This window comes from Cryptotermes secundus, unplaced genomic scaffold, assembly GCF_002891405.2.
Source record: "Cryptotermes secundus unplaced genomic scaffold, Csec_1.0 scaffold1132, whole genome shotgun sequence".
NCBI classification, from domain to species: Eukaryota; Metazoa; Arthropoda; class Insecta; order Blattodea; family Kalotermitidae; genus Cryptotermes; species Cryptotermes secundus.
In genome coordinates this window covers 54,752-80,956 of record NW_019729229.1, presented here as the reverse complement: position 1 = coordinate 80,956, position 26,205 = coordinate 54,752, and the positions used below count along the sequence as shown (strand labels likewise).

General features: G+C 41.9%; 1 protein-coding gene across 1 annotated transcript in view; it reads left to right on the top strand.

Moving 5' to 3' along the window:
* The window catches only part of LOC111865584 (leishmanolysin-like peptidase), a 162,736-nt gene that overhangs the window by 85,430 nt on the left and 51,101 nt on the right, over positions 1-26,205 (top strand). The window contains exon 2 of the mRNA XM_023853743.2: positions 25,612-25,712. Coding sequence (XP_023709511.1) covers positions 25,612-25,712 — 101 coding nt within the window. The remainder of the gene's footprint in view (positions 1-25,611; positions 25,713-26,205) is intronic.

Below are 26,205 nucleotides of genomic sequence, written 5' to 3'. Positions count from 1 at the left end.
TGCTCTTCCTCTTCCCTCCCACTTTGGACCATAGGGCGGATTTCTCAGTTTCATTGATCATATTTACAGACGGTAGGACTCCTTGGACTGGTGATCAGCTCGTCGCAAGGCCTCTGTCTAAACACAGGACAACACAAACACAGAATAAACGCATACACACACCAAACATCGCCTTATTCGTGGGATTCGTTTCCGAGCGAGCAAAGACAGTACATACTTAGACCGTTCGGCTACCGTGACCGGCAGTTTAAGAATTTTTTTTTTCATTGGCACTACAGCCCCAGTGGGCCTAGGCCTACCTCCATGAACTTCTCCGTTCACTCGGTTTTTCTAGATCTTACACATTCGGTAGGACTCCTTGGGCGGGTGATCAGCTCGTCGCAAGGCCTCTACCTGTACACAGACACAGAAAAATACACACACACAAAGTAAACATCCATGCCCTGAGTGGGATTCGAACCCACGATCCCGGTTTCCAAGCGAGCGAAGACAGTACATGCCTTAGACCGCTCGGCTACCGTGACCGGCAGCTTGAGGATTGAGGATTCTTAATTCTGAAATATTTTTGTTCTTATTTTTGTTAATCCATAGATTTTCAGCGAGGCGGAGAGGATCTCAAAATCGTTGAAAATTCAGAAGCCAAAAATTCATCTGTCCTCAGTTATTTGTTTATGGAGTTTTGATAATAATCCTGGGAAGCTAGTGGAATCCTTGGTTTCAATTTCTTCTACATAAAATTTAATTGTGTTTCAAATTGAATATACAGTGATAGTCACCATTTTATGTTCCACATGAAGAACCTCATGGTTTGTAAAAAAAATGTAGTATATGGCCATTAATATGACGTATAGAGAATTTACGTTGACAATTCCTGCCGTGTAGAAAAGTACTCTGAAGTTATTGTCCGATCTGTTGAAGAGTAAACAGAGAGACAAAGATATATTGTCGAAGTTGAAAACAAATCTTGTGACATGTTTTATTCTTCTGACACAAATCTAATCAGCAACTGTAGTCTCCCTGCTTCTTCGTCAATCTGTCTCTTGTCTCGGTTGTTTGAAAATAGTGTGACATGTTGCTCAAAGGAGAACCCCCCCACCAGCAGTGACGTGGCGGGTGATTCAGCGCTCCCCTCCCCCTCCTCCGCACGGTAACGTAACGGTGACGCAACAGGATAACGTGGCAATGATTCCTACTGTGACCTGGCACGCAACAGGCACCACTGCGGATATATAAGGGAACTGCACAGCAGCTACGAGTCAGTTGTACTGAGTCAGCCAGTCCTGGAGCTACCTACGAGTTAGTCCTCGAGCTACCTCCGAGTTAGTTCCGAGTTAGCCAGCAACAAGTCAGTTGTATTGTGGCATTTGGAGTGTACTAATTGTGATACTGCAGATAGCAGTAATCGTAAATCTGTAATTTGGGTGACTGTAAGTGCGAATGTGAAATAAAATTCGCTATACCAAATACATCATGAAGTTATTTGTCGCGATATACGCCCGATACGTGACAATAGTGTAACGCACAGTCTTAACAGATTCCATGTTAATGAAAGGCATTATATTCCGAACTGAATTGCCCGATATTTCATAAGCTCCTTTACTAATGTATTCAGGTCTATTCTTTGCACTGATCAATGATTTCTGTCCAACATATGGGATATTTTAAGGCTGATGATTATTCACGCATTTTTTGTTCTCTTTTACGGTGGAAAACTGTCCGAGAAATCTGAATTGACACGCTGTGATGACAGTTCAAGTTGTATCGCTTGTTCGCGCTTGCTAGGATCATCCCACAACAGACATGCTGCGGAACCTTCAGTTTTCGCACGCCCACAAAACTAGTTTACCTTCCAGTTCATCTCTAAAATCCCTGTGTTGGACCTGAAGTCCTCCTTCCATTTTTGCGAACACATACTGTAAGGGCATAAGTAAATGCGAACCGTCAGATATGACAGAAGTATATTCTCCTCTCCAACTTTTGCGGATAAAAGTTGGCACTAACTTCGCCGACAAGCGGCGGTCGCTCGGTCGGCATTGTTCGCTTCCAGACTACAGTCCACGGAATTTGTTTTTGTATATTCTCCTCTCAGATTAACGATCATATGAATAAAAACTAACAATAAAATACTTTGTTACTGTAACTTTTAGCAGATACAATGTTAGTTTTATTTTTTCTTGGCACATTCGCAAATAAAGGCTTTAAAATATTACGTGACCCAGAGAAACACGCAATTTGAAGACTGAACACTTTCTTCATAACTGTTAACGTTAATTAATGTCGTGGGATGTAGAATAGGTGTGAAGTGGCACCGTGAATGAATACAGAAGCTGCTCTTGGTGAAGACTCTTATCTGATGGTCCCATTCTCCTCCCGTAACAAATGACAGAGGGCGGGGACATTTCCCACACAAGAGGTCTACTTGAAATTAAGAATGCCTTAACCCGCGGGGGTTACAAGATTTCACTGAACTCTATTTCAACGGTCGCACAAAATAGAAAGGCGCGTCGCATAGGACCCTGGGACAGCATGGTGTCACTGTTGCACAGTAGTTTGGATCACGAGACGCACAAAAGAGTGCATTTCATTTTCTTTATCTTTGAAGCTTGCAGTTCTCCTTAATGTTATTTAAAAAGTATGTTCCTACCTCGCAGAAAACACTACTTACGTATTACAGACGCCAGTCTGTTAATGCTCTATGGAAAAATAATTACCGTTTATTCTGAGAATCACACAAAACAAATATTCTGGGTGGCCAAGATGCAGTTTTATACTGTTAAAGCAGGTGGTACACGTAGTAACCACTGTGAAGCAATGGGTAAACTCACATAAAAGCTGTGCAGATTAACAAAATCCGGGGGTTTCAATATTCTGGAAGCAACAACGCTCGGTTACTTGGTTAGAGTATACGCTAGTGGCAAAAGTGGCTACACAAAGTTAGGTAGTCGGATAATCAGGAAGTCAGTATGGCGTCCCTCGCTCTCTCCGCTGCTCGCCATTTTGACTTCCCTCGAAATTTCGACGGACATGACATAAGTCTACAAGTTGGAATCTCGAACCCTTCTAAGGCTGTTGTCAGAACGCAAAGGTTAAGTGAAGCTACCCCTGTAACAGGCCGTGGAGGCTCATAGGGTTGTGAGACGTCGATGCTCCCACATTTTCTCTAGACAATTTGCTTCATAGATGGCGGTGGGGTCAGCCTTCCTAGTACTCATTCATGTTAGATGCTGAGTCGACCCCAGGACCATAGTGCGGCTGGAAGGATTATGTCAATTGAAAAATCCAGTTAACTAATCGGGAATCTAACCCACAACCTTAAGCGGCCTCCGTAGTCTATAGGTAACGTTCCCACCTCATGACTCGTGGTACGCGGATTCAAATACCCGGCGGAGGTCGTAGAATTGTTAAGGGAAGAAAAATTCAGGGAACAAGTCCTCCGGGAGGGACTTTAAGCTGTGTGTCCCGTGTCGTAACTTTACGGCACGTAAAAGAACCTCATATCCCCAAAGGGGATCACTGAGCCAAATTCCAGGACGTTTCCCGCCCAACAATAGTCTCTAAGGCCTCTGATAGATGGGGGAAGCATTATAGACACCACTAAGCAAGTGGCCGAACTCGCTTGCTCGGCGGAACTGATGGTACGCACCATTTATCGGTAGGGTATAGAGACTGGTAGAATATCAAAGAGGGAAGCACAATAGATCCAACTGGTCGCGGTGCATGGGGAAACCCACCCTCTCTAAATAACTAACTAACTAACCAACCCACAACCTTCCGGCCTGTGCCTTGTGCCTCAACCAACTACGGTACCGCGTGCCCTGGTGCCAAAACATAGAAGGAGAAAATTCTCCTTTAGTTTTGCATGCCCATGACTTTTAATAAGCTTTTAAAACATTTTTGCTACGTCGTAATCTGTAAATTATTATTAAATAAATTATTACATACATAGTTCGTGAGGAGTTTCCTGTTGAATATCGACTGCCTGTACTGTTATATCATGTTCGTTATTGTCGTTCTTCAGAGTCACGCACAAGTACAGCTTTCATCGATAAGTGTGTTTCTGACATCGGATTTCACAAAATTCATCGCAGAAAATAACATCTGACAAGCGTATACGGGTGAAAAATTTTTAACAGCCCCATTCCAGGTCTTAAGCATAAAACATTGCTGGTAGTGTTCCTAGCTTTTCTCGCTTCATCTTCATGTTTAACCTTTGTTTCAGTCGCAAACCCGTCGTCTACAAGGCTTCCTTTCAGTAGGCCTACGCGTTCTTAGTCCAACAAATTTTCATACGAACCAGCTAGTCTGAAACTCAATTCAATCTCCGAGGTAGTTAAATAAAAGCAGTTGCACACTTCTAGCAACAAGTCTTTTAATCGTTAGATCAGAGTATATTTCAAAGAAGTTCGCCGTCTCCTCGAGGTGTCAGAAGTTCGAAATCTTTTCTTCTTTTCTTCTTCTTCTTCTTCTTCTTCTTCTTCTTCTTCATAAGGCTCGACAGCTTCATTTTCGAACGCTTTGACCTGCTCAACAATTTCCTTCCAACTACTTCTGTCCTATGTGCGAGTTATCCAGTTATAAATCCTTAAATCCTTTAGGTCTTCCCTTACGTCATCTTTCCATCTAATCTGTGGTCGGCCTCTCTTACTTATGGCATGTGGCTGCCAGTCATATATTATTTTAACTGTTCGTCCGTTCTCTATCCTTGAGATGTGTCCAAGCCAACTTATTCTTTTTCTTTCTTCTGCTGGGATAATGATATCTGAGTGGAAAATCTTTCAAATATTGCATCTCTCGGTCCACACGAATTGGTTATTCAGTCTGGGTGAATGCTTTAGTGAAGTCACGTTGACATACTTAAGCTTCTTTTCGAATGCTGTAATGATATTCAACATGACATCATTGGCTTCTCTAACTTCGCTTTTCATATTTAAGCCATAAAAGCGAACACTTGTATGGTTCTGTCAGACGTCAGATTGGAGGTCCGTTGCGCGTCATCTGACAGCACATTCGCCTCCGAAAGCACTTATTTCGGACACTTGGACAGATCTGTGAGGCACACACCCACAACTAAGCCAAAGATAACCGGAGGAGGTAGAATCTAAACTGCGACTGCAAACTCCAACCCAAATGGAGATAATCCGAACAATGTAAGACGTGAAGTGTTGTACATGAGCAGACCAGTATGCACTCAATCCACCTTTTTACATTTCGAAGTGTATTTTATTTAAAGCGCGTGATGAAGTGAAGTTAACTGCTTTACTGTAAATTTTCAATGTGGATTTAACGTATCCAAAATCATATTTAGTAAACAGTATGTCTTGAAGCGCAGTGCAGTTAAATGAACGTATGGTGTACTGACTAATGTATGTATTTTTTTAATAATGCTCAAAATTCTGCTTCTTTGCCAGTCATACTAGGAGCTCCGCGGTAATAACAAACTAATTTGAAAACACCCGAAGAGGGCCATATTATGGGGTTCTCTCTATGGCTCTACAGGCCTTGTGGACTTTCGTCGCTTTTTCAGTTTCTTAATCCTATACACAGTCGGCAAGATTCCTTGGCCGGGGATCAGCCCTTCGCAAGGCTGCAACTTACACACGGGACAACACAAACACGGAATAAAAGCACACAGACATCCCAGTGGAATTCAAACCCAAGATCCCAGTGTTCGAGCAGGCGAAGACGGTTCATGCTGTAGACCGCGCCGCCGCTGTGTTCGGCTGTTATGGGTTTAACACGGTGTATTCCGGTAGAGGTTCACCGACATTTCGGTGCCTCCATTTTTAAGGCTGAAACTTGAGCAAAGAAACTAGACAGCAATAGGTTGTCGGCAAGTCTGCCAGCTGTTTCTTGCTTGGTTTACTTTTGAACTCCTAAGATTGAGACAGTATATTTCTCCGAAACGCCAGTGAACTTCCGCAATGCATCTCCTGCGAAATAAAATTCAACACTGGAAGCATATTTTCGAGAGATTGAAGACGCGTTTACGGAAGCTCTGTCTTATATCCAACCCAGTTGTTCCATTTAAAGTATCCAATTTCAAAACATCTTCACGAACTTCATTGTCTTTCACAGACAAAACTGTGATGGTTGAAGGAGTTTATGATAGGGACCTATTATGTTTGTCCTCTCACCGGGACTAACTGAAGATGCAGATCTATTTCTGCTTGAAGAAAGCAGTCTTCTGGGATTTGGCACCGTGTATATGTGGTGTTAACCGATGTTTCGGAGGAACGTATCGCCCCCGTCTTCAGGGTTGAAGAAGTATAAGTAAATCTGCAAGCGACAACACCGTGAGACACGGTCAAGCAGACTGCTTGCCTTAGATGTTGTTAAGTTTAACTCCATCGTGTTCCAATTGCATGTTCGATCTTTGACGCGTAGCAAAATTGTATCCGTAGTCTGGAGGTATAGAAGTTTCGACTCACATGCTAGCCACGCTTGCTTTAAAACTTCACCTTCACTAAATGGTTTACCGTGTATAGCAATACTTTCACTAATTCAAAACCTTCTTCTACTATTAGACGAACAAATGTCATGGGAAAACTTGGTAAGTGGATTCTCCTTAGTTTGTGATATAACGTCGTCTTGCTCTTTTTCAGTTTTAGGCGAAATACTTTCGTGTTTAGCTTCGTAATGCCGCTAAACAGACGAAAGTATATACGCAAACCACACTTACAGAACATGTGGCGCACACCTGTTTTCCATTTCTGTCAATTACGCCGTATTTTCTCGTTCACAACCTGAGAAACTATCTGCTAATCCCGTCACTTATGTTCGGCCGTTTTGCTTTAGAAAATATTTTCAGAATTATCTGACGAACACACACCGAAACATCCACAAGGCAAGGATGGCATTCTCTTTAAAACCTCGGAAGCTAACAGACTGTTGACTGCAACTCTTCAGATTGCAAGATAGAAAAACACGGTCACCTGCAACAGTTTAAAAGAAGTCGCAAGGCCGCGTCGCTCCTTACTTTCAGTCTGTGTTAGAGCAGTGAGGATGACCCCAGATTGTAAATAGCAGATTTTACGTATTTGTGCAGTTCCACATACTCGATCGTAAATTTAAATCCCACGCTCGCATACATATCGTATTCAGATATAGATTAATTTCCTGAAGATGTGCCCCATGAAACAGAATTTTACATGCCTGTTAAATATTTTGGCTTGTCACGAGTGCCAGCTGTCCTGCCGTCACTGGTCTAAGGACAGGTAACAAATCCGTTGAAAATATGGCAGAGTTGTGCTTGGGAACGACAGTAAGAAATCAAAATTACATTAAGGATGAAAGTAAGAAGAGGTTAAATTCTGAATCCCTAATATTTCCGCATCCTGTCTAAATCGTGACGGTTAAAATAAGGAAAGGTGTAATTTTACACGTCGTTTTCTATACCGGTAGGTGTAGAACATGATCTCTCACATTTGCCTCTCAAGAACCATACAAGTATGCCTCGCAGCATCACAGTACTGACACGACAAGAGACGAGCATGAGGCATCAATACACAATACCCTGCAATACAACATACCAGTTTTAAAGAAAATTGCATTAAAGGACGGTTTACATCAGTAGACTTTAATATAATATTGGTTTTAACGTAGCGTTGAGGCACTATGATAGAAGCCGGAAGATCGCGGGTTCAATTACCGATAATTTCGTTGGATATTTTAAATTGACCTAGGCCTCCCAGCCGCATTATGGCCTTGGGGTCAACTCTGCCTCTAACAGAAATGAGTACCAGGAATCTTCCTGGGGGTGTAGGGCTGCCGGCATCTAAGGCTGACCTCACAGCCCTCTATGAGCCGATTGTCTATATAATGTGGGAGCCTCGACGTCTCACAACCCTATGGGCCTCCAAGGCCTCTTACAGGGATGGCTTTACCTTTTTTTACGTTTCTATAAAAGTTTTATAGACTTACAAATCTTTTATTCGTGTGCAAGTTATGTTTCCTATAGTATCGGGTATCCCCACTGAAGAGGATAATTTGTGTCCGAAATATGTGAAGGTATAATAATATTGTCACGTGTTAGTGACCAGACACGGGGTTTGGATTGGTAATGGGATCTATTGAGCACTTATAACCCCTAACCTTAAGTAAGTATAACGCTACCGATATCTACGCACTATAGCACAGGCTGGGTCTCAGTTTATAACTTCGCAAGTCGTTGCTAGCTGCTAACGGTGGAGGTTCTTCTGCTTCTCTGCTCACGTCCACACTGGATTACGGCTGGCTTGCAGTTAGCCCACCACTTTAAAGTCAAAGTTATTTCACGACCTACAATCAGTTGGCCAGTCCATCTTGGTTTAAAGCTCCATCTAGAGCCCAAGAGCAGATTTTTGTTACTGTCAGACACACGCAGGTTTAATTATGTGGTGCTCCCTCTCTGGCCAGAGGACGGATCTGTCGTTCGCAACTGCTGCTTGTCCTCGCCAGCGCAGTCATTCTGGGTCCAACTCCCGCGGAAGTCGTGACCATATTCTACTGTCTCAGGTACGAGACTCCCCCAACCTGGAGGGTCAGGTCCCCATATTTATTTATATCCTCCGGGAACAGGATGGCCCAGTTTCACCCCAGATCTGGGTTCCCTATTCATCGCCTCCTGCGACTCGAAGGACTACGGTGGAGATATTCGAACAAAAGTCGAAGTCACCGTTACTTTACGACTAGCGGTTTACCACCAATCAGTTTGTCTTGGCGTCAAGCCCAAGAGACTCATGAGCAGAGATATTTTTTTCAACCGAACCCTTGCGGTCATAGTCCTTATGTAACATCCTCTCTGACGAGAAGATCGGTTTGTCTCTCGTGAATATGCTTGGCCCTTCGTCAAGTGTACGTATCGCACATATAGCATGTTATTGAAAATTCATCCTTATGCACTATATATACGTACAAGTCTTCTGTCAATACGGGCTTTGCAGAACAGATCATGCCTGTCTTACGTATCTTATGCTACAACGGCAGCTTAGTCACTTGAACGGTCGTAACCTAGATCACCGCCAAGTTTAAGCCTGTTATGTATTAGGTATGCCAACCACAGGCTGGCCCTAGCAGTATATCCTTGGGGCGGACCGCATATAAAACATCGTTTTCAACAGTTCTGATGATACGTGCGTATCTGTTACCGCGGACACGAGCTTATCGAGCCGTTGCCTAGCAGCAGCCATTTCCTCTGGCTAGACTATTCTCCCTTTCAGGTGTCATGTCACAGTATTTAATCAGCATTATGAACTATATTAGATATGCTGAGATGATGATTTCGGATCTCATTTTAATATAAAATGTATAGCTCAAGTGGTTAGTCGTTGGCTTCCCACCGCGGCGGCCCGGGTTCGATCCCGGGTCTGATCAAGTGGGATTCGTGGTGGACAAAGTGGCGCTGGGGCATGTTTTCTCCGAGTACTTCGGTTTCCCCTGCCAACCTTCATTCCACCAATTGCTCCACAATCACCCTCACCTATCATCTGGGGCTGGTACAATAGGTCAGAAGTGGCCGCAGTACAAGGGACACTTAGTCCCACCCCACTAGCAATAAAAAAAACATAAAATGTATGTTGGCATTTTAACCTAATCAGAATAATTTAGGGTGTTGGAGAACAAAGTTCTGAGGTGAATATTTGAACTTGTCAGATAGGACATAAAAAGGGGATTGACAGAATAATAGAATAGAGAGAGTAGCTTCATAATCTGAACCCCCCTAAGCGGCCTCCATAGTCTAGGGGTAACGTTCCCACCTCATGACTCGTGGTACGCGGGTTCAAACCCGGCGGAGGTCGTGGAATTTTTAAGGGCGGAAAAATTCAGGGAACAAGTCCTCCGGGAGGGACTCTAAGCCGTGGCTCCAGTGTCGTAGCTTACGGCACGTAAAAGAACCTCATATCTCCAAAGGAGGCCACTGAGCCAAATTCAAGGATATTTCCCGCCCAACAGTAGTCTCTTAACGCCTCTGATAGATGGGGGAAGCATTATAGATACCGCCAAGCCAGTAGAGGCTGAACTCGCTGGCTCGGTCGGGACTGATGGTACGCACCAATATCGGTAGGGTATAGAGACTGGTAGAATATCATAGAGGGAAGCACAGTGGATCAATACTGGTCTAAGTGCATGGGGAAACCCACCCTCTCCAATAACTAACTAACTAATCTGAACCCCTCACCGAGTATTATTTGGGACAGTAACTGAAAGAAGGTGGGAATGGCGGAACGTGTAGTACATATGAGGTAAATGAGAAATGCATACAGAAGATTTGTCGAAACACCTAAGTACTTCCATTTTGAAACCTAGGCGTAGATGGGCAGATACCGTTAAAATGAACTTTAGAGAAAGAGGTGCAAAGGTGTGAATTGCATTGAACTCCCTCTACCCTGCTATATGGCTCACTTTATTCCATTAGTCAAACTTATTTTCTGTGTGCAGAAGCAGGGTGCATGTAGGTCAGTAACGCCCTGCAGTATAGGACACCTTCCAGATTGTCTCACGAATGGCGTAGCTTTCCTTTACTTTCGGCTTACAAAATCTTTTCTTTGTCCACTTCTGAACAGCATCTTGCGACTAAAATAAGGGCGAGACTTTCATTTTCACGAGACGAGGAGTGTATTCATTATGAGTTGCATCATGCATTTCCTTGCCGATTCGCTCTCACGCTCCCGTATGACAATGTTCTTGTGTTCTAGATCTGGTAGTGATTGTTACAGTTGGCATATTGCCTGACAAGCATTTGTGACAACACGAGTGAATATACCATAATTTGCGAGGATGGAGAGTTTGTTGGGGGATTCACAACGAAATTTAAACACGGAAGTGGTGGCGAGAGAAGGGAAAAATTTAGGTCAACAGTTGGTAGCAATGATATGAATTACACAACTTTAAACAAGAAGGTTCCTGAGTTTAATAATCATAAGATGAATTTGAGTTCGCTTATTTGTATACGTCAAACATTGTTCTTGCTGACTAAAAATTAACAGTTCTAGTAGTAGAGAGGAAGGCCCAACATCAAAATTAACATAGTCGTCCGCTGGATGCGACTTTAAATCATCATCCTTCCGTTGTCACAGTCGTTTCCCCTAGGACCCATCTTATTGGTTTCTTTTTATTATCCTTGGTATTTCAAGTGACCTCTTTCAGAGAGGATCACGCGCCGAAATTCTGAACACAGTTATTGTTGTAGTGCCAGATCTGCAGTTCGTTCGCATAAAACAATCTGCGTTTGACTCTTGATGGCCGTTGGATGATTGGCGAGATCCTACGTACTTGTATTTGGGCTCCACATTTAATCCTCTAAGATCAGACTTTATTTTAGGCAACCAAGTGAAATAATTTCTCACACATATCTTAAGTGAATGTTATATTAAAGCCTGGAACCGACTTTCAGGCAAATATTCTTATATTTTGATACGATTTGTTATGTGCACGGTTGTATACTCCATCTCAAAGGCTGGTAGAAGGTATGAATGGTACATGCATGTGAATAAAAGTGTATCATCACTTATTCAGTGACATTAAGTAACGTTATACAGCCAACTGCAGGAAATGTTTTGTTGTTGTTTTGTTCCATTATTTGACCACATGTGTATAAGAAACACTATTTCGGCCCTACTGTATAACCCAAACTCTATACGAGGAAAGAATAGAACACTGTCAATTTTGAAGAATGCCATTTTCTGGAATGTGGCGCCATGTAGATCTTCTGTGGACTACATCCCAGAAAACGGACGGCGTTTTTCGTAGTCACCACTGTGAAAACTCAAAATCATACATTATCGGTTTTTACTTACTTACTTATTTACTTACTTACTCATGGAGCTGAGCCCTTCTGGATGAACTGCCAATTCTGCAGCTACTCAAGAATTTCCCAGAATTTTATTGAAACCGAAGGTTCATCACCGTGTTCACAAGAGCCCTCCACTGGTCCCTATCCTGAGCCAGATCAATCCAATCAATACCATCCCATCCTATCTCTCTAGGATCCATTCTAATATTTTCCACCCACCTACGCTTTGGACTTCCCAGTGGTCTCTTCCCTTCTGGCTTTTCCACCAATATCCTATACGCATTCCTCGTCTCCCTCATTCGTGCTACATGCCCTGCCCACCTCATCCTCCTTGACTTTATCATTCTAATTATACTTGGAGAAGAGTACAAGCTATGAAGCTCCTCATTATGCAGTTTTCTCCAACCTCCTGTCACTTCATCTCTCTTCGGTCCAAATATTCTCAACACCCTGTTCTCAAACACCCTCAGTCTATGTTCCTCCCTTAATGTCAGAGACCAAGTTTCACACCCATACAGAACCACAGGCAAAATTATTGTTTTGTATATTCTAATTTTTATGTTTTTGGACAGCAGACGAGAAGACAAAAGGGTGTGGACTGAATGGTAGCAAGCATTACCCGAGTTCAATCTCCTCTTAATTTCCTCCTGAATCAGGTTTTGATCTGTTATCGTTGTTCCCAAATATCTGAACTGTGCCACATTTTCAAAACATCTGTTTCCTATTTTTATATCATGATTTTGCCCTGCATTGTGGTGACGAGACAGTAATATATACTTAGTTTTCTCTGTGTTTACTTCTAGACCAACCTCTTTACTTGCATCAATTAAAATTTGTGTGTTTTTCTTTATGGTATCTACATTATCACCCAGTAGATTCACATCATCGACGTAAACCAACAGCTGATGTGTCCCGTTTAATTTCAGTCCCACCTGGTTTCCCTGGACCTTCCTAATGGCATATTCTAAAGCAAAGTTGAAAAGGAGTGGCGATAGAGCATCTCCTTGTTTTAGACCATTCTGGATAGGAAATTTATCTAATAAATATTTACCTACACGTACTTTACTATACGTTTCGTTTAAGCACATTTTAATCAACCTAACTAGTTTCATGGGTATCCCAAACTCTATCAGAATATTGTACAATACTTCCCTCCTAACTGAATCGTAGGCTTTCTTGAAGTCTATGAATAGCTCATGTACTGTCTAATCGTACTCCCATTTTTTCTCCAATATCTGACGAATGCAAAAGATCTGATCTGTAGTTGATCTGTTACGTCGAAACCCACACTGATGATCCCCAATAATTTCATCTATATATGGACTTAACCTTGAGGAAGAATATTGGATAAAATTTTGTATGAAGTTGATAGCAGTGTTATCCCTCGATAATTACTACAGTGAGTTTTATCACCCTTCTTGTGAACTGGTACAATAATAGACTCCTTCCTCTGATCAGGCAATTTTTCCTTATGCCAAATAGAAGTAATTAGATTGTGAATCTTAGAATGTAACATTTCGCCTCCTGCTTGAATAAATTCTGCCAAAATTAGATCACTGCCTGGCGATTTATACCGTTTCAATTTTGCAATAGCACTTTCACCCTCAAAAGGGCTAGGATCAGGTACTAACGGCTCAACTATATGGATTTCTGTCTGCCTAACATCACTGACCCTATGTACATTCAATAACTGAATACTATTCAGTCTGCAAGCAGATCACCATTCTCATCCTTCACTAAGTTACTGCTAGGCTGGTAACCCCTCTTAAAGTAATTTATTCCTTTATACAGCTCTCTAATATTCTTGTTCTTACTGTTCATTGCAAGCTCATCAATTTTGTCTTTCAGTTATTCCCTCTTTTTGTTCCTGAAATGCCTGCTGATTTCACGTCTTATGTTGTTCAAATTATCCCTATTTAACTCGCATGGATCCTGTAACCTGTTATGAAACGACTTCACCTGACATATATACTATATATTGATGTTACCTTAAAGAGATAAGGATATTAAGAAATATATATTGACTGTATATTGGCAATTATTAATCATTTAACTAATCACATGAGATACAAGCATACTGTTCATTGCAAGCTCATCAATTTTGTCTTTCAGTTATTCCCTCTTTTTGTTCCTGAAATGCCTGCTGATTTCACGTCTTATGTTGTTCAAATTATCCCTATTTAACTCGCATGGATCCTGTAACCTGTTATGAAACGACTTCACCTGACATATATACTATATATTGATGTTACCTTAAAGAGATAAGGATATTAAGAAATATATATTGACTGTATATTGGCAGTTATTAATCATTTAACTAATCACATGAGATACAAGCATGCTGTATAAAGTGTAACCAGACCACATGATGTAGGATGTGGACGGAAAAACACAGAGGAGTAAAGTTGGAAGTCAGACCACATTGACTTCCTACACAGTAGGGCTAACAACGGATGTCGTGGTGATGAATAATATTACTAAAACTGAAGCTTGGAACAAATGTCATGAAGAGGTGAATCACATATCCTATGACGTCTGTACGGTGTCAAGCAATCACTTGTCAGTTTAGGAAGCGAAATACAGTGTGGGGCGCAGAAACTTCCTCTTTTGGAGGCGAATAAAAGAAAAATTATTGCTGATAGACAAAATTTATGTTTAGCTAATGAAAGAACATACTTTATAAAGTTTTAAATCATGTAGTTTTAAACAAAATATCTTGAAGGTGGTGGCCACCGTTCTCTATGCACTGATGCAACCGTTTTCTGAAGTTCCCCTCTGCACGTTCCAACATGTGCACTGGAATTTGGGCTACTTCCTGCCGAATAACATTCTTCAGCTTAAGCAGGTTTGTGGGGCGATGTTTAAAAACCACTGCCTTGAAGTATCCCCATAAAAAATCACAGGGTGTTAGATCAGGTGAGTGCGCTGCCCACGGGATGTCACCTCGAAGCGAGATGAGCCGTCCGGGGAACTTTGCCCTCAAAACTGTCATCGAAGCTCGGGCTGTGTGGGCCGTGGGACCATCCTGTTGGAACCAGACATTTCCTAGATGCATTTCTTCAAGAGCTGGTTCGAAAAAGTTTTTAATCATGTCCACATACCGCTGTGAATTGACAGTAACTGCATGATTATCTTCTTCAAAAAAATAAGGGCCAATAACTCCAACTCTCGACAACGCACAACATACTGTCACCTTATCACTGTGAAGTGGCATCTTTTGGAGCTCTCTGGGATTATTACCACTCCAGTAGCGCATATTCTGCTCATTGACATATCCGGATGACTGAAAATATACCTCATCACTAAAGAAAACAAGTGCGTCAGGGGGTAAAGTTTACAACAACGTTTCGCACACCGTTATTCGGTTCTGGGAATCACGTGATGACAATTCTTGCACAACAACCATCTTATATGGATGGAAATGAAGATGTTCGCGAAGAATTCGGCGCACTGAACGATTGGATATGTCTAGGGCTACTGCATGTTTGCGAGCGGAGCGCCTTGGAGATCTCAAAATCGACTGTCGAACTGCCTCCACATCTTCTGGCGTCGTAACGGTCCGTTCTAGTCCTGATGATTTTTTCACCACACTCCCGGTTGTCCTAAAATTCTCTACCCACAAAACAATCGATTTCCGGTCGGGAACCGGACCTCTGGGCTTAATTCCGAAGTGAATACGGAACGCTCGCTACACCGACACGTAGGAATGGTTGTTCGAAAAATAGGCTTCGACAGCAAACGCACGCTGCTCACTCGTCCACCTCATGTTTCCTACTGAGGGGTATTAGACAGGAACTTCCGCAAGTGCTGCGTTCGCCCAGCCTATCCCCACTTTTCTGCGACCTCCTCTCCCTTCACAAAAAGGAAGTTTCTGCGCCCCATCCTGTATGATAAGGAAGGATGATTGTCCAATTGTAACTTCTGTTACACTGTGTCTGAGGAAAATATAGTATTTAAGGTTTATACAACGGAAATAGAAGCACTTCTTCTTGATAGTCAGAAAAAGTGCTTCGAGCTAGATAAATGGTTCATCCTCCAGCGGGAACGCTACACTTAGGCGGCAGGCAATACGGTGCCGGTTGACCAACAGATCTCTGCACGCACCGAACACCACCATGTTCGCCATCCAGAAAGTTGCTGTATTCTGTAAGTAGAGATCTGTTTGTCACAGCCTGGCCAATTAACCTCAGCATAGAGACGAAGTGAATGCGAGTAGACCAGATTTGCTTAAACTCATTATATTATTTCGTTGAATTAATAAATGTTACCTTTTCTTTGACTTAATTAAGATGAAGGTGTTTCATTATGATTCGGGAAGGGACATTACCCTAGGGACATATCCTTGAACAGGTACCCTAAACCTTACCCATCCTGGCATCATAACAAACCATTGCAATTTTGCCTGCTTTCTTTGATCTAATAATTTTGAGCATCCTTCATTGAACCATGGCTTACGCTTCTTCGGTTCATAATAACCTAGACTCTCTTTGGCAGACATTTTTATATTCTCTCTAATAGTTTCCCAGGCTTTATTAACATCCGCCTCAGTTTCGAAGTTTTCCAAAGTCGGAAACCTATTTGAGATATCAACATAATACTGCCCTTTACCCTCTACCTCATTTAATTTATTAAGATTGAACGTCTCCATATGAACTCTGTGCGTTGTTTGTTTGCTCACTGCCAGTCTTTCCCTAACCTTTGCCACCACCAGGTAGTGGTCAGTATCACAATCTGCTGCCCTGAATGATCGGTCATCAAGTATACTTGAATGCCGTCTCCTATCTACAAAGATATGTTTGATTTGATTGTGTATCTTCTCACCAGGAGATGTCCAAGTAAATTTATGGATGTTACGATGTGGGAACATTGTACTTTTGACAGTAAGATTTTTTGATATGGCAAAGTTTACAACTCTAACTCCATTATCAGTACTAATTTCATGCAAACTCTCATTCCCAATCGTTGATTTGGCATTGAAATCTCCTAACAAAATTTTCATAAGGTACTTCGGGAATTTATCAAATACATGTTCTGGTTCTTCATAGAATCTATCCTTTATGTCATCAATTTTACCTTCTGTTGGCGCATTAACATTCATAACAATGATGTCACACCAGCGACCTTTTAGTATTATATATGATATCCTATCACTAACGAACTCTACCCTCTTAACTGCTGATACGATTCTCTTATGTACGAAAAATCCTGTACCTAATTCATGGTTTTCCTTCCCCTTTTCATAGAAAAATGTATATTCGTCTGCTGGTGCGATGCCACCTCCATCCCATCTGACCTCCTGTACTCCCGCTAAATCTAACTTATATTTTAAGATTTCTTCTGCCACTGCCCTGAGCGAACCTGCCCTATAAACACTCCGAACATTCGAAGTGCCAAATCTCATATCCATTTTCTGTAGCTTAGGTCGTTTATCCAAGGAATCCGTCCAGGTCCGAGGCTTTGTGTTCATTTTCGTAACAAAGTAATTTTTTACGGTGAAGAGTTGTTAGCTCCCGCCCAACCCCCAAGCTGGAGGGCCACCCCTTGTCGGCTGTCCGAAACTGCTTATTCAGTATATTCACAGCTTCCCTCCAAAACTGGAGGGCGTCTCCTCCCTCCGCAACCTGAGGACGCGCCATGCCATGGTGACAGCGACCCACCCAACATGAACATTATCGGTTTTACTGAAAGGAAAAGACACTCTTCGTTCAAGTGCTTGCAACAGTATTGTATAAGACGTATCTCGTTGAAATTTGCACTACGACTTTTATTTTAAACACATTTAGTATGGTGCATATTCAACGAGTTACGGCGAAAAATAGGGGCACGCGGTAGCGTCGTTGGTTGAGGCACTATGCTACACGCCGGAAAGTCGCGGGCTCTAGTCCCGATGAGGTAGATTTTTTTTCAATTTACCTAATCCTTCCAGCTGTATTACGGCCCTGGGGTCGACTCGGCCTCTAAGAGAGTGAGTACCATGAATCTTCCTGAGGTGTAAAGGCCGGCCGGCGCGTAGGCTGACAAACTTACCGCCATCTGTGAGCCGATTGTCCAAGAGAGAATGTGGACCGTCGAAATCTCTCAAGACTATGGACCTTTACGGTCTGTTACAGAGATGGCGTTACCTTTTTTTTTTACAGCGAATAATTATTCCCTGCTCTTTGAAGTGTGATGTCTGTAATGTGGTGTGCTTTGAAACAATAAATTGCTGTCTGCCATAAATGAAAGGTAAGGCCAGTGACAAAGAATGTACTCTGAAGTATGTGTTCTGACTTTGACTACGTCTCGTACTATCTTGTTTATTCATGCGGAAAGCGAAATTCCTTTTGGAGTTGTTTTCAATCCCGGTTCCTTGTGTCATGATGAAGCTCGAAGAGAGACCTTAACAGGAAAACTGTGATTATGGATTCTAGCAATGGACTGTAACCTTTTTCTGACTCACCGGATTTCCGAAAACTTGTCCCCTATCTGTCTGGGATTATACGAGTAGTTTAGTCCCACATGTAACGCAGGTTTAGGCTGCCAGCACGTCTGAACATATTCGCTTACAGTGCAACAGTTAACACCTGTGTGTGATTTTAAAATACAGTAGGTGTCAATCATCCACATTGAACAATTTTTACAATTAAAAATTATGACTCGGGCGGGTTCTCTCCGAGTACTTCGGTTTCCCCCTGCAGTTCTCATTCAACCAACTGCACCACATCCATTAATCATTCTACCATGGAAGCTGTATAATCTCGGTATTGACAGCGGCTTATGTTACCAACATAAAATCGCTCTGAAAATATGCACACATTGTATGTGAAGTAATGTAAAATGTCAGAAGAAATCTCTTGTCATACTAAGCTCAGTAACAATATGCTGTATATGTAACATGAATTTTGACTTTTTGTTTGGATCACGAATATGTGGAATGTGTATTGTGCACTGTTTTATTTTATTTGGAAGTACCCGTAGTTCAGTTGGTATAGCCACGAAATACGGGCTGGACGACCGGGGTTCGATACCCGGCGGGTAAAGAGATTCCCCCACCCCTCTATTCCATAGCGTTCAGGCCGCCTGTGGGCCCCACCCAGCCTTCAGTCCAGTGAGTACCGGCAGCTTCTTTCCCGAAGATAAAGCGACCTGGCCGTGAAATGTATCATTCGTCTCCATCTAGTCGCGGTAGCATAGTTGGTTCAGGCACTATGCTACAAGCCCGAAGGTCGCGGATTCAAATCTCGATGAGGTCATTGGATTATTTTCAATTGACCTAATCCTTTCTACCGCAATATGGCCCTGGGTTCGATTCAGCCTCTAACAGAAATAAGTACCAGCAATTAATTAAATAATTTTCCTGGGGAGTAAAGCGCGGCCGGCGCGTAAGGCCGACAATCTTACCGCCATCTTTGAGCCGATTGTCTAGATTAGTGTTTCTCAACAGCCGGGCCGGGGCCCAGTAGTGGGCCCTGGCATCAATTATACTGGGCCGCGAGGGGCTCTTCTGGAATTTGTCATTTTTATTTTGTAAACATTTTTTATGAATAAATATTTTATAGTGGCAATATTTTGAAGAGAATAATATTTGTGTCGAGAAGCGCAGACACAGAACACCTAAATCTGTGTAGCAAATGTCAGTGACCAAGCCGCATATTTTTAAACATGGAAGTATTCATGAATGATCGGGAATTTTCAGACATCCAAATCTTTCAACATTCGGGAACAGTCATAAAAATTTCCTGCAAGCCGATTACAACAATGGGCGGCATATCCTCTGTTCTCAGAACTGAGCGAAATAACATCTGTGTTGCAAATGTCAGTGACCAATCAGCAAGGAAGTGTAAAGAAAATGTTTCCACTGAAATTGAAGATCAGAGCAGTCTGTATCCGGTTCTCAAATCTAGTAATACTGAATACTGACAGCTACTTAAAATTTGTTTTCATACAATGCCCTAACACTGACCAATTGCCACGACCTCAATGTGTTATTTGTGCTACTGTTCTGGGAAATGAAGCTATGAAGCCATTGCAACTTACCCGACATCTCAACAAAGACATTCCGATCTAGTCAACAAACCCATTGAATTCTTTATGCGTAAAAGAGATGCACTTAAAGGAGAAAACAAATTATTTACCAAGCTTCAATCACTGACACTTCACTTCTGACGGCATCCTATTTAATATCACTACCAATAGCTAAATGTAGAAAACCATATGCCACTGGGGAAGAACTCATTAAGCTTTCTTTGATTGCTGCTTGTAATGAAGTATTAGGCCAGTCTGCGGCAAGTAAAATGAAAGACATCCCATTGTCGAATGATACAGTTGGTAGGCGGGTCTGATATGGCAGAAGATACAGAAACGCACGTCATTAAAAATTAAAAAATCGACATTGTTTTTGCATTACAACTGGACGAATCTACAGATATTCAGAACAGCAGCATTTTACTTACGTTATGTACGATATATTGACCATGATGAGAGTGACATGAGGGAAGACATTTTAAGTGTTTCTGAATTACTTGCGCCGCATACTACCAGCACTGAAATTTTCGAAGTTTTAATTTGTTTCATTGAAGAGAGAGATCTAGAATGGAAAAATTGCTTTGTAGTTTGCACTGACGGCGCTGCCTATGCAATAACTTAGTGTCAACGCATTGCTACATTCACAGGCAAACCCTGGCCTCCAAAAAAAATGGCAGCTGAGCTTAATGAAGTCCTGTCTCAATCTGTTAAGATTAATTATATAAAAAACAGTGCTTTAAATACAGGACTGTTAAAAGCATTGTGCGATGAAATGGGCTCTGATCATCAAAATCTTCTTTTCTATTCGGAAGTTCGTTGGTTGTCCCGCGGTAAAGTTCTCAAGAGGTTATATGAACTCCGAAAGGAAGTCGAGCTCTTTCTATTTGATAAGAAAAGTAACCTGTCCCTTTATTTCCAGGATAGGAAATGGGTAGCCAGGCTGGCGTATCTCAGCTACATATTTTCTTACATGAACGAGTTGAATTTAAAACTTCAAGGTCCAGATACAACAATATTTAATGCGTAGAACAAGATCGAATCATTCAGAAAGGAACTCAAACTCTGGCTTAATATGATTGCAGAAGGAAGCAATGAAATGTATCAGTCGTACTCAGATTATATTATGGAAGCAGATGATTTCTATTCACAGAATTCAGTTTCAGATATTATTGCAGCCAACTTGAAGATGTTGTTGTTGTCGTTTAAAAAATATTACCCCGAACATGAGGATCCCCGGAGGCAAAATATGTGGATTGTGAACCCTTTTGTTGAACACAGACAGCCCTTTCCCATGAAGAAACCCTTCAACTTATTCAATTATCATCGAATAAAGGACTGGAAAGTTCTTTTAATACTACGAGTAATTCGACGTTCTGGATAAGAATGAAAAATGAATATCCAAATTTACATGAAATAGCAGTGAGGTTTCTTCTTTGTTTTTCCACCACATATCTTTGTGAAAATGCATTTTCTGCCATGACTGTGCTTCAAACGAAACAGAGGAACTGCCTGCGACTTTCTGACTGTCTCCGTTTGGCTCTCACTTCAATTCATTCCAGAATTAATAAGCTAACGGACGGAAAACAGAAACAGAAATCTCACTAGCCTAACTAACACCTTCCAAACTCAGTTGTGATAAAAGAAACTAAGTTTAACTTTCCAATAACTTATAATTGATGTGTTAAAGTGCTGCGTCTTTAAAATCGAAATATTAATTAGTGTTGGAAGTGGTGTTTAGAATTGAGAGATTCATACATTTTATTTATCAAATTACATACTTTATATATATAATTATTTGGCGTGTGTATGTGATAATAAGTGTTTCGCCGGCAAGTTGACATCCTTCTGCTTCTTCCCCTACTCGGATGACTTCTGAGGTGAGTTACAGTGCGTAAATATTTTTCTCACTGCGGTTTTTTTCAAACCAACATCATTAAAATAAGTTTAATATACAATAATCAATTTTACGCTGTAAGTTTTGGTGATAGGCATGGGACATGTCAATGAATTTTGTCACAAATTAATTTAATGATGTTGATCTGAGGAAACTACAAAATGCTACAAGATTTCATTAGTCCACTGATTGATAACTAATTTAAATGTAATTTTATGTTTGTCAACATGCCACACATTATACATAAGTGTACTAATACTCTTTATGATTATGCTCTAATTAATTACTAATATTATGTTAGCTTAATGCATGAACTTTAACAAAACCGGAAAGATATTAACGAGTAAATTTGTTGGGACTGGGCTCTCGTCTTATAAAAAAAGAACTCACTGGGCCGCGGTCTCATAAAGGTTGAGAACCACTGGTCTAGATATTGTGGGACCCTCAATGTCTCACAACCCTATGGGCCTTCACGGCCTGTTACTAGGATAGCTTTACTCTTTTACTCAATCTAGTAGCGGGGTCAAGAATGGTGGAACTATCCCTCCACTAACCATACATTATCGTGGAGTGGTGCTTTATTAATTAAGTCCAGGGACAGTTTTGCTAATGCCTATGTTAACGAAAGTTTTACTGAACAAACTTTCTTAGGATACGTTATAATCGTGGTTCACTGTGTAACTTTACGTTGGAATGTCTGGAACGGCATAAATTAAGCAGGAAACCGTCATCGGATCGCGGACAGTTGGAAAACCCAAGATGACAATGATGTTTATTTGCCTTTCTCTTGGCAGATGTCCATGAGCCATGTATGCAAGGTCAGTGAGAAGTATTTCTTTTCAACGAGACGCACGGCAGACCCAGAAGAGGCGTTGCACACTATCAACAATTGGAGACAAGCTAATACCTAACAGTTTGCTGTACCGATAGTGTATCCAGCTAGTATATTCGAGGTACCCAACTCGAATCTCTGTGTGAAGTTAGCTGTCATGAGTTTCTCCAGGCGAATTCTCAGTACTTAGAAATTAAGCATGGCCGCTTCCTTTCAAATCCTTACCTAATCACCATTCGTGATTGTCGCTCCATTTCATTTAACGCTGTTAACCACTACAGAAGAAATTTTGTTAAATATCCAACTTTGTGGTAGCCCATTGTACAGGATGGGGCTCAGAAACTTCCTTTTTGTGAAGACACATTTTGAAGGGAAGGGAGGTCGCAGAAAAGTGAGGATAGGCTCGGCGAACGCAGCAGTCGCGGAAGTTTCTGTCTAATACCCCTCAGTAGGAAACATGAGGTGGACGAGTGAGCAGCGTGCGTTCCGTACTCACTTCGGAATTAAGCCCAGAGGTCCGGTTCCCGACCGGAAATCGATTGTTTTGTGGGTAGAGAACTTTAGGACAACCGGGAGTGTGGTGAAAAAATCATCAGGACGACAACGGACCGTTACGACTCCAGAAAATGTGGAGGCAGTTCGACGGTCGATTTTGAGATCTTTTTCGAACCAGGTCTTGAAGAAATGCATCTAGGAAATGTCTGGTCCCAACAGGATGGTGCCACGGCCCACGCAGCCCGAGCTTCGATGACAGTTTTGAGGGCAAAGTTCTTCGGACTGCTCGTCTTGCCTCAAGGTGACATCCTGTGGGCAGCGCACTCACCTGATCTAACGCCCTGTGATTTTTTTATGGGGATACCTCAAGGCAGGGATTTTTAAACATCGCCCCACAAACCTGCTTCAGCTGAAGAATTTTATTCGGCAGGAAGTAGCCCAAATTCCAGTGCACATTTTGGAACGTGCAGAGGGGAACTTCAGAAAACGGTTGCATCAGTGCATAGAGAACGGTGGCCACCACCTTCAAGATATTTTGTTTAAAACTACATGATTTAAAACTTTAAAGTATGTTCTTTCATTAGCTAAACATGAATTTTGTCTGTCAGCAATAATTTTTCTTTTATTCGCCTTAAGAAAAGGAAGTTTCTGCGACCCACTCTGTATAACCTGTGAACCATAAAATCTGACTCCTGTAATACTAAAGCCAGCCGCCACTGGACACTATGCTGAGCCTGTTCTTCTACCTCCCATCCCCATTAACTTTCTTCCTAAGATCCATCCTAATGTTCTCTCATTTCCTTCATGGCCACTTTGTTGGAAATTTCCCTGCTTTAATTCTTTTCCATCTACTTTGCCTGCCCATTCGGTATTTCCAGAGTTTACAATCCTAGCAGTACCAGGTGATGTAAACAAAACACTAAAATCCCTAGTTGTTAAGAGGCCCTATCCAAAACTGCTTACTTAATACACAAGAGGGACTTCCTACGAGTGCATCAGCTATTAACTCCTTGACAGAGACAGGCTTGATTAGGAGCCGCTCAGTCGTGTAGCGACTGGCTGTGGGCTTGACCGAGGTTTGATTCCTGGCAGGGAGAGCGGTATTTTCTTTGCCGCCACATCAGGACAGGCTGTGGGAGCCACCCAATATCCTGTCCAGTGTGTAACCGTCACGTCTACCCTTTCTCAAGGTAGGGTGACCAGAGCGTAAAGCAAATTGCAAATTAAGTTCGAGGCTAATGCTTGGATCCACATTTCCACTTCCTATACGTGGTAGGCCAGTCACGGTATCCGAGTGGTCTAAGGCATGTACTGTCTTCGCTCGCTTAGAAACCTGGATCGTGGGTTCGAATCCCACACAAGACATGGATGTTTGCTGTGTATGCATTTATTCTGTGATTATGTTTTACACTGTTTAGGTAGTGGCCTTGCGACGAGCTGATCACCCGTCCAAGGACTCCTACCGTCTGTAAAAATGATCATGGAACAGAAATCGGCCCTGTGCTCCAAAGTCGGAGCATGATAAAAAGAAAACACTTGGTAGCGTAGTTGGTTGAGACACTATGCTACAAGCCGGAAGATCGCGGGTTCGATTCCCAATGAGATTATTGTATTTTTCAATTGACCTAATCCTTCCAGCCGTACTGTGGCCCTGGGGTCGACTCAATCTAACAGAAATGAGTACCAGGAATTTCCTGGGGGTAAAGGACGGCCGGCGCGTAAGGCTGACAACTTCACCGCAATCTATGAGCCGATTGTCTAGAAAATGCGGAGCCTCGACGTCTCACAGCTCTATGAGCCTCCAGGGCCTGTTACAGGAGTAGCTTTACCTTTACCCTTTATACGTCTTTATGACGTAGTGTATAAGTAACCACAGGCAGAAGCCTCTATTTTACGTTTCTTATTGGCCCCATATCTCGAGCCAACATTTCATAAGATTTCTGGCAAATGACACTTTCATTTCACATGAGCGCATTGCTGTCCTTCGATTAATGGGCATAAGGAATAGGACGAACAGTTTTAAAACCTCTCGTATCTTAATGTTAACCTATTCACATAACTCATCGCCCTACCACGAAAAAGGCTGTAGTGACTGTCAGAACGCGTACGCTGTCAAAACTCATATTACGTACAATTTAAAATAACTGGGCAATTAAATTATTTAACAACACATAAAGCTTGGACACTCAAGGAACAAACACTGAATTAGTGTTACTTATCAAATTCGTGTAAGATATTCTGTCTCTGTATGCATTGAACTGTCTTTCCAGAACACTTAAAGTTATTTAAGTTAGACATTTCTGAAGAAGTCTGTTTTCTATGCAGAAATGTTGCAGTTGCACAGAAATTGTTTTCGCGTTGTCCTGTGCTCGTGCAGGGCCTAATATTAAACGTTCCCCAACGAAGGCGTTGTCCAACGTCCTGCGAACGTGCCACCGTCTGTCTGATATTCATTCTACATACTGCGGTACATAGACAGTAAACAGGTGTCGTGTGTAAGCGTCACGCACCCTTTAATATCATCTCCCGCCCATTCTTATGCAAGTTTTTTTTTCTTGTCTGACATTCTATTAATTTACTTTCTGGCTGGTGCTTAAGTATGTCTGTTGTCTGCAGGTGATACATGACGTCCACATCGAACCCGCCCACATTGTCAAGAAGCGCAGCATAGACCAGCCGCTCAGAATCTTGCTTTATTACGACAAAAGCGTATACAGGTGAGTGTTCTGGTTATTATTATTATTATTGTTATTAAACTTTAATTGGCGCAAGTAAAGAGGTTGGTCTAGAAGTAAACACAGAGAAAACTAAGTATATGTTACTGTCTCGTCACCATAATGCAAGGCAAAATCATGACATAAAGATAGGAGACATGTTTTGAAAATGTGACACAGTTCAGATATTTGGGAACAACGATAACAGATCGAAACCTGATTCAGGAGGAAATTAAGAAGCGATTGAACTCGGGTAACGATTGCTACCATTCAGTCCAGAACCTTTTGTCTTCTCGTCTGTTGTCCAAAAACGTAAAAATTAGAATATACAAAATTATAATTTTGCCTGTGGTTTTGTACGGGTGTGAAACTTGGTCTCTGACATTAAGGGAGGAACATAGACTGAGGGTGTTTGAGAACAGGGTGTTGAGGAGAATATTTGGACCGAAGAGAGATGAAGTGACAGGAGGTTGGAGAAAACTGCGTAATGAGGAGC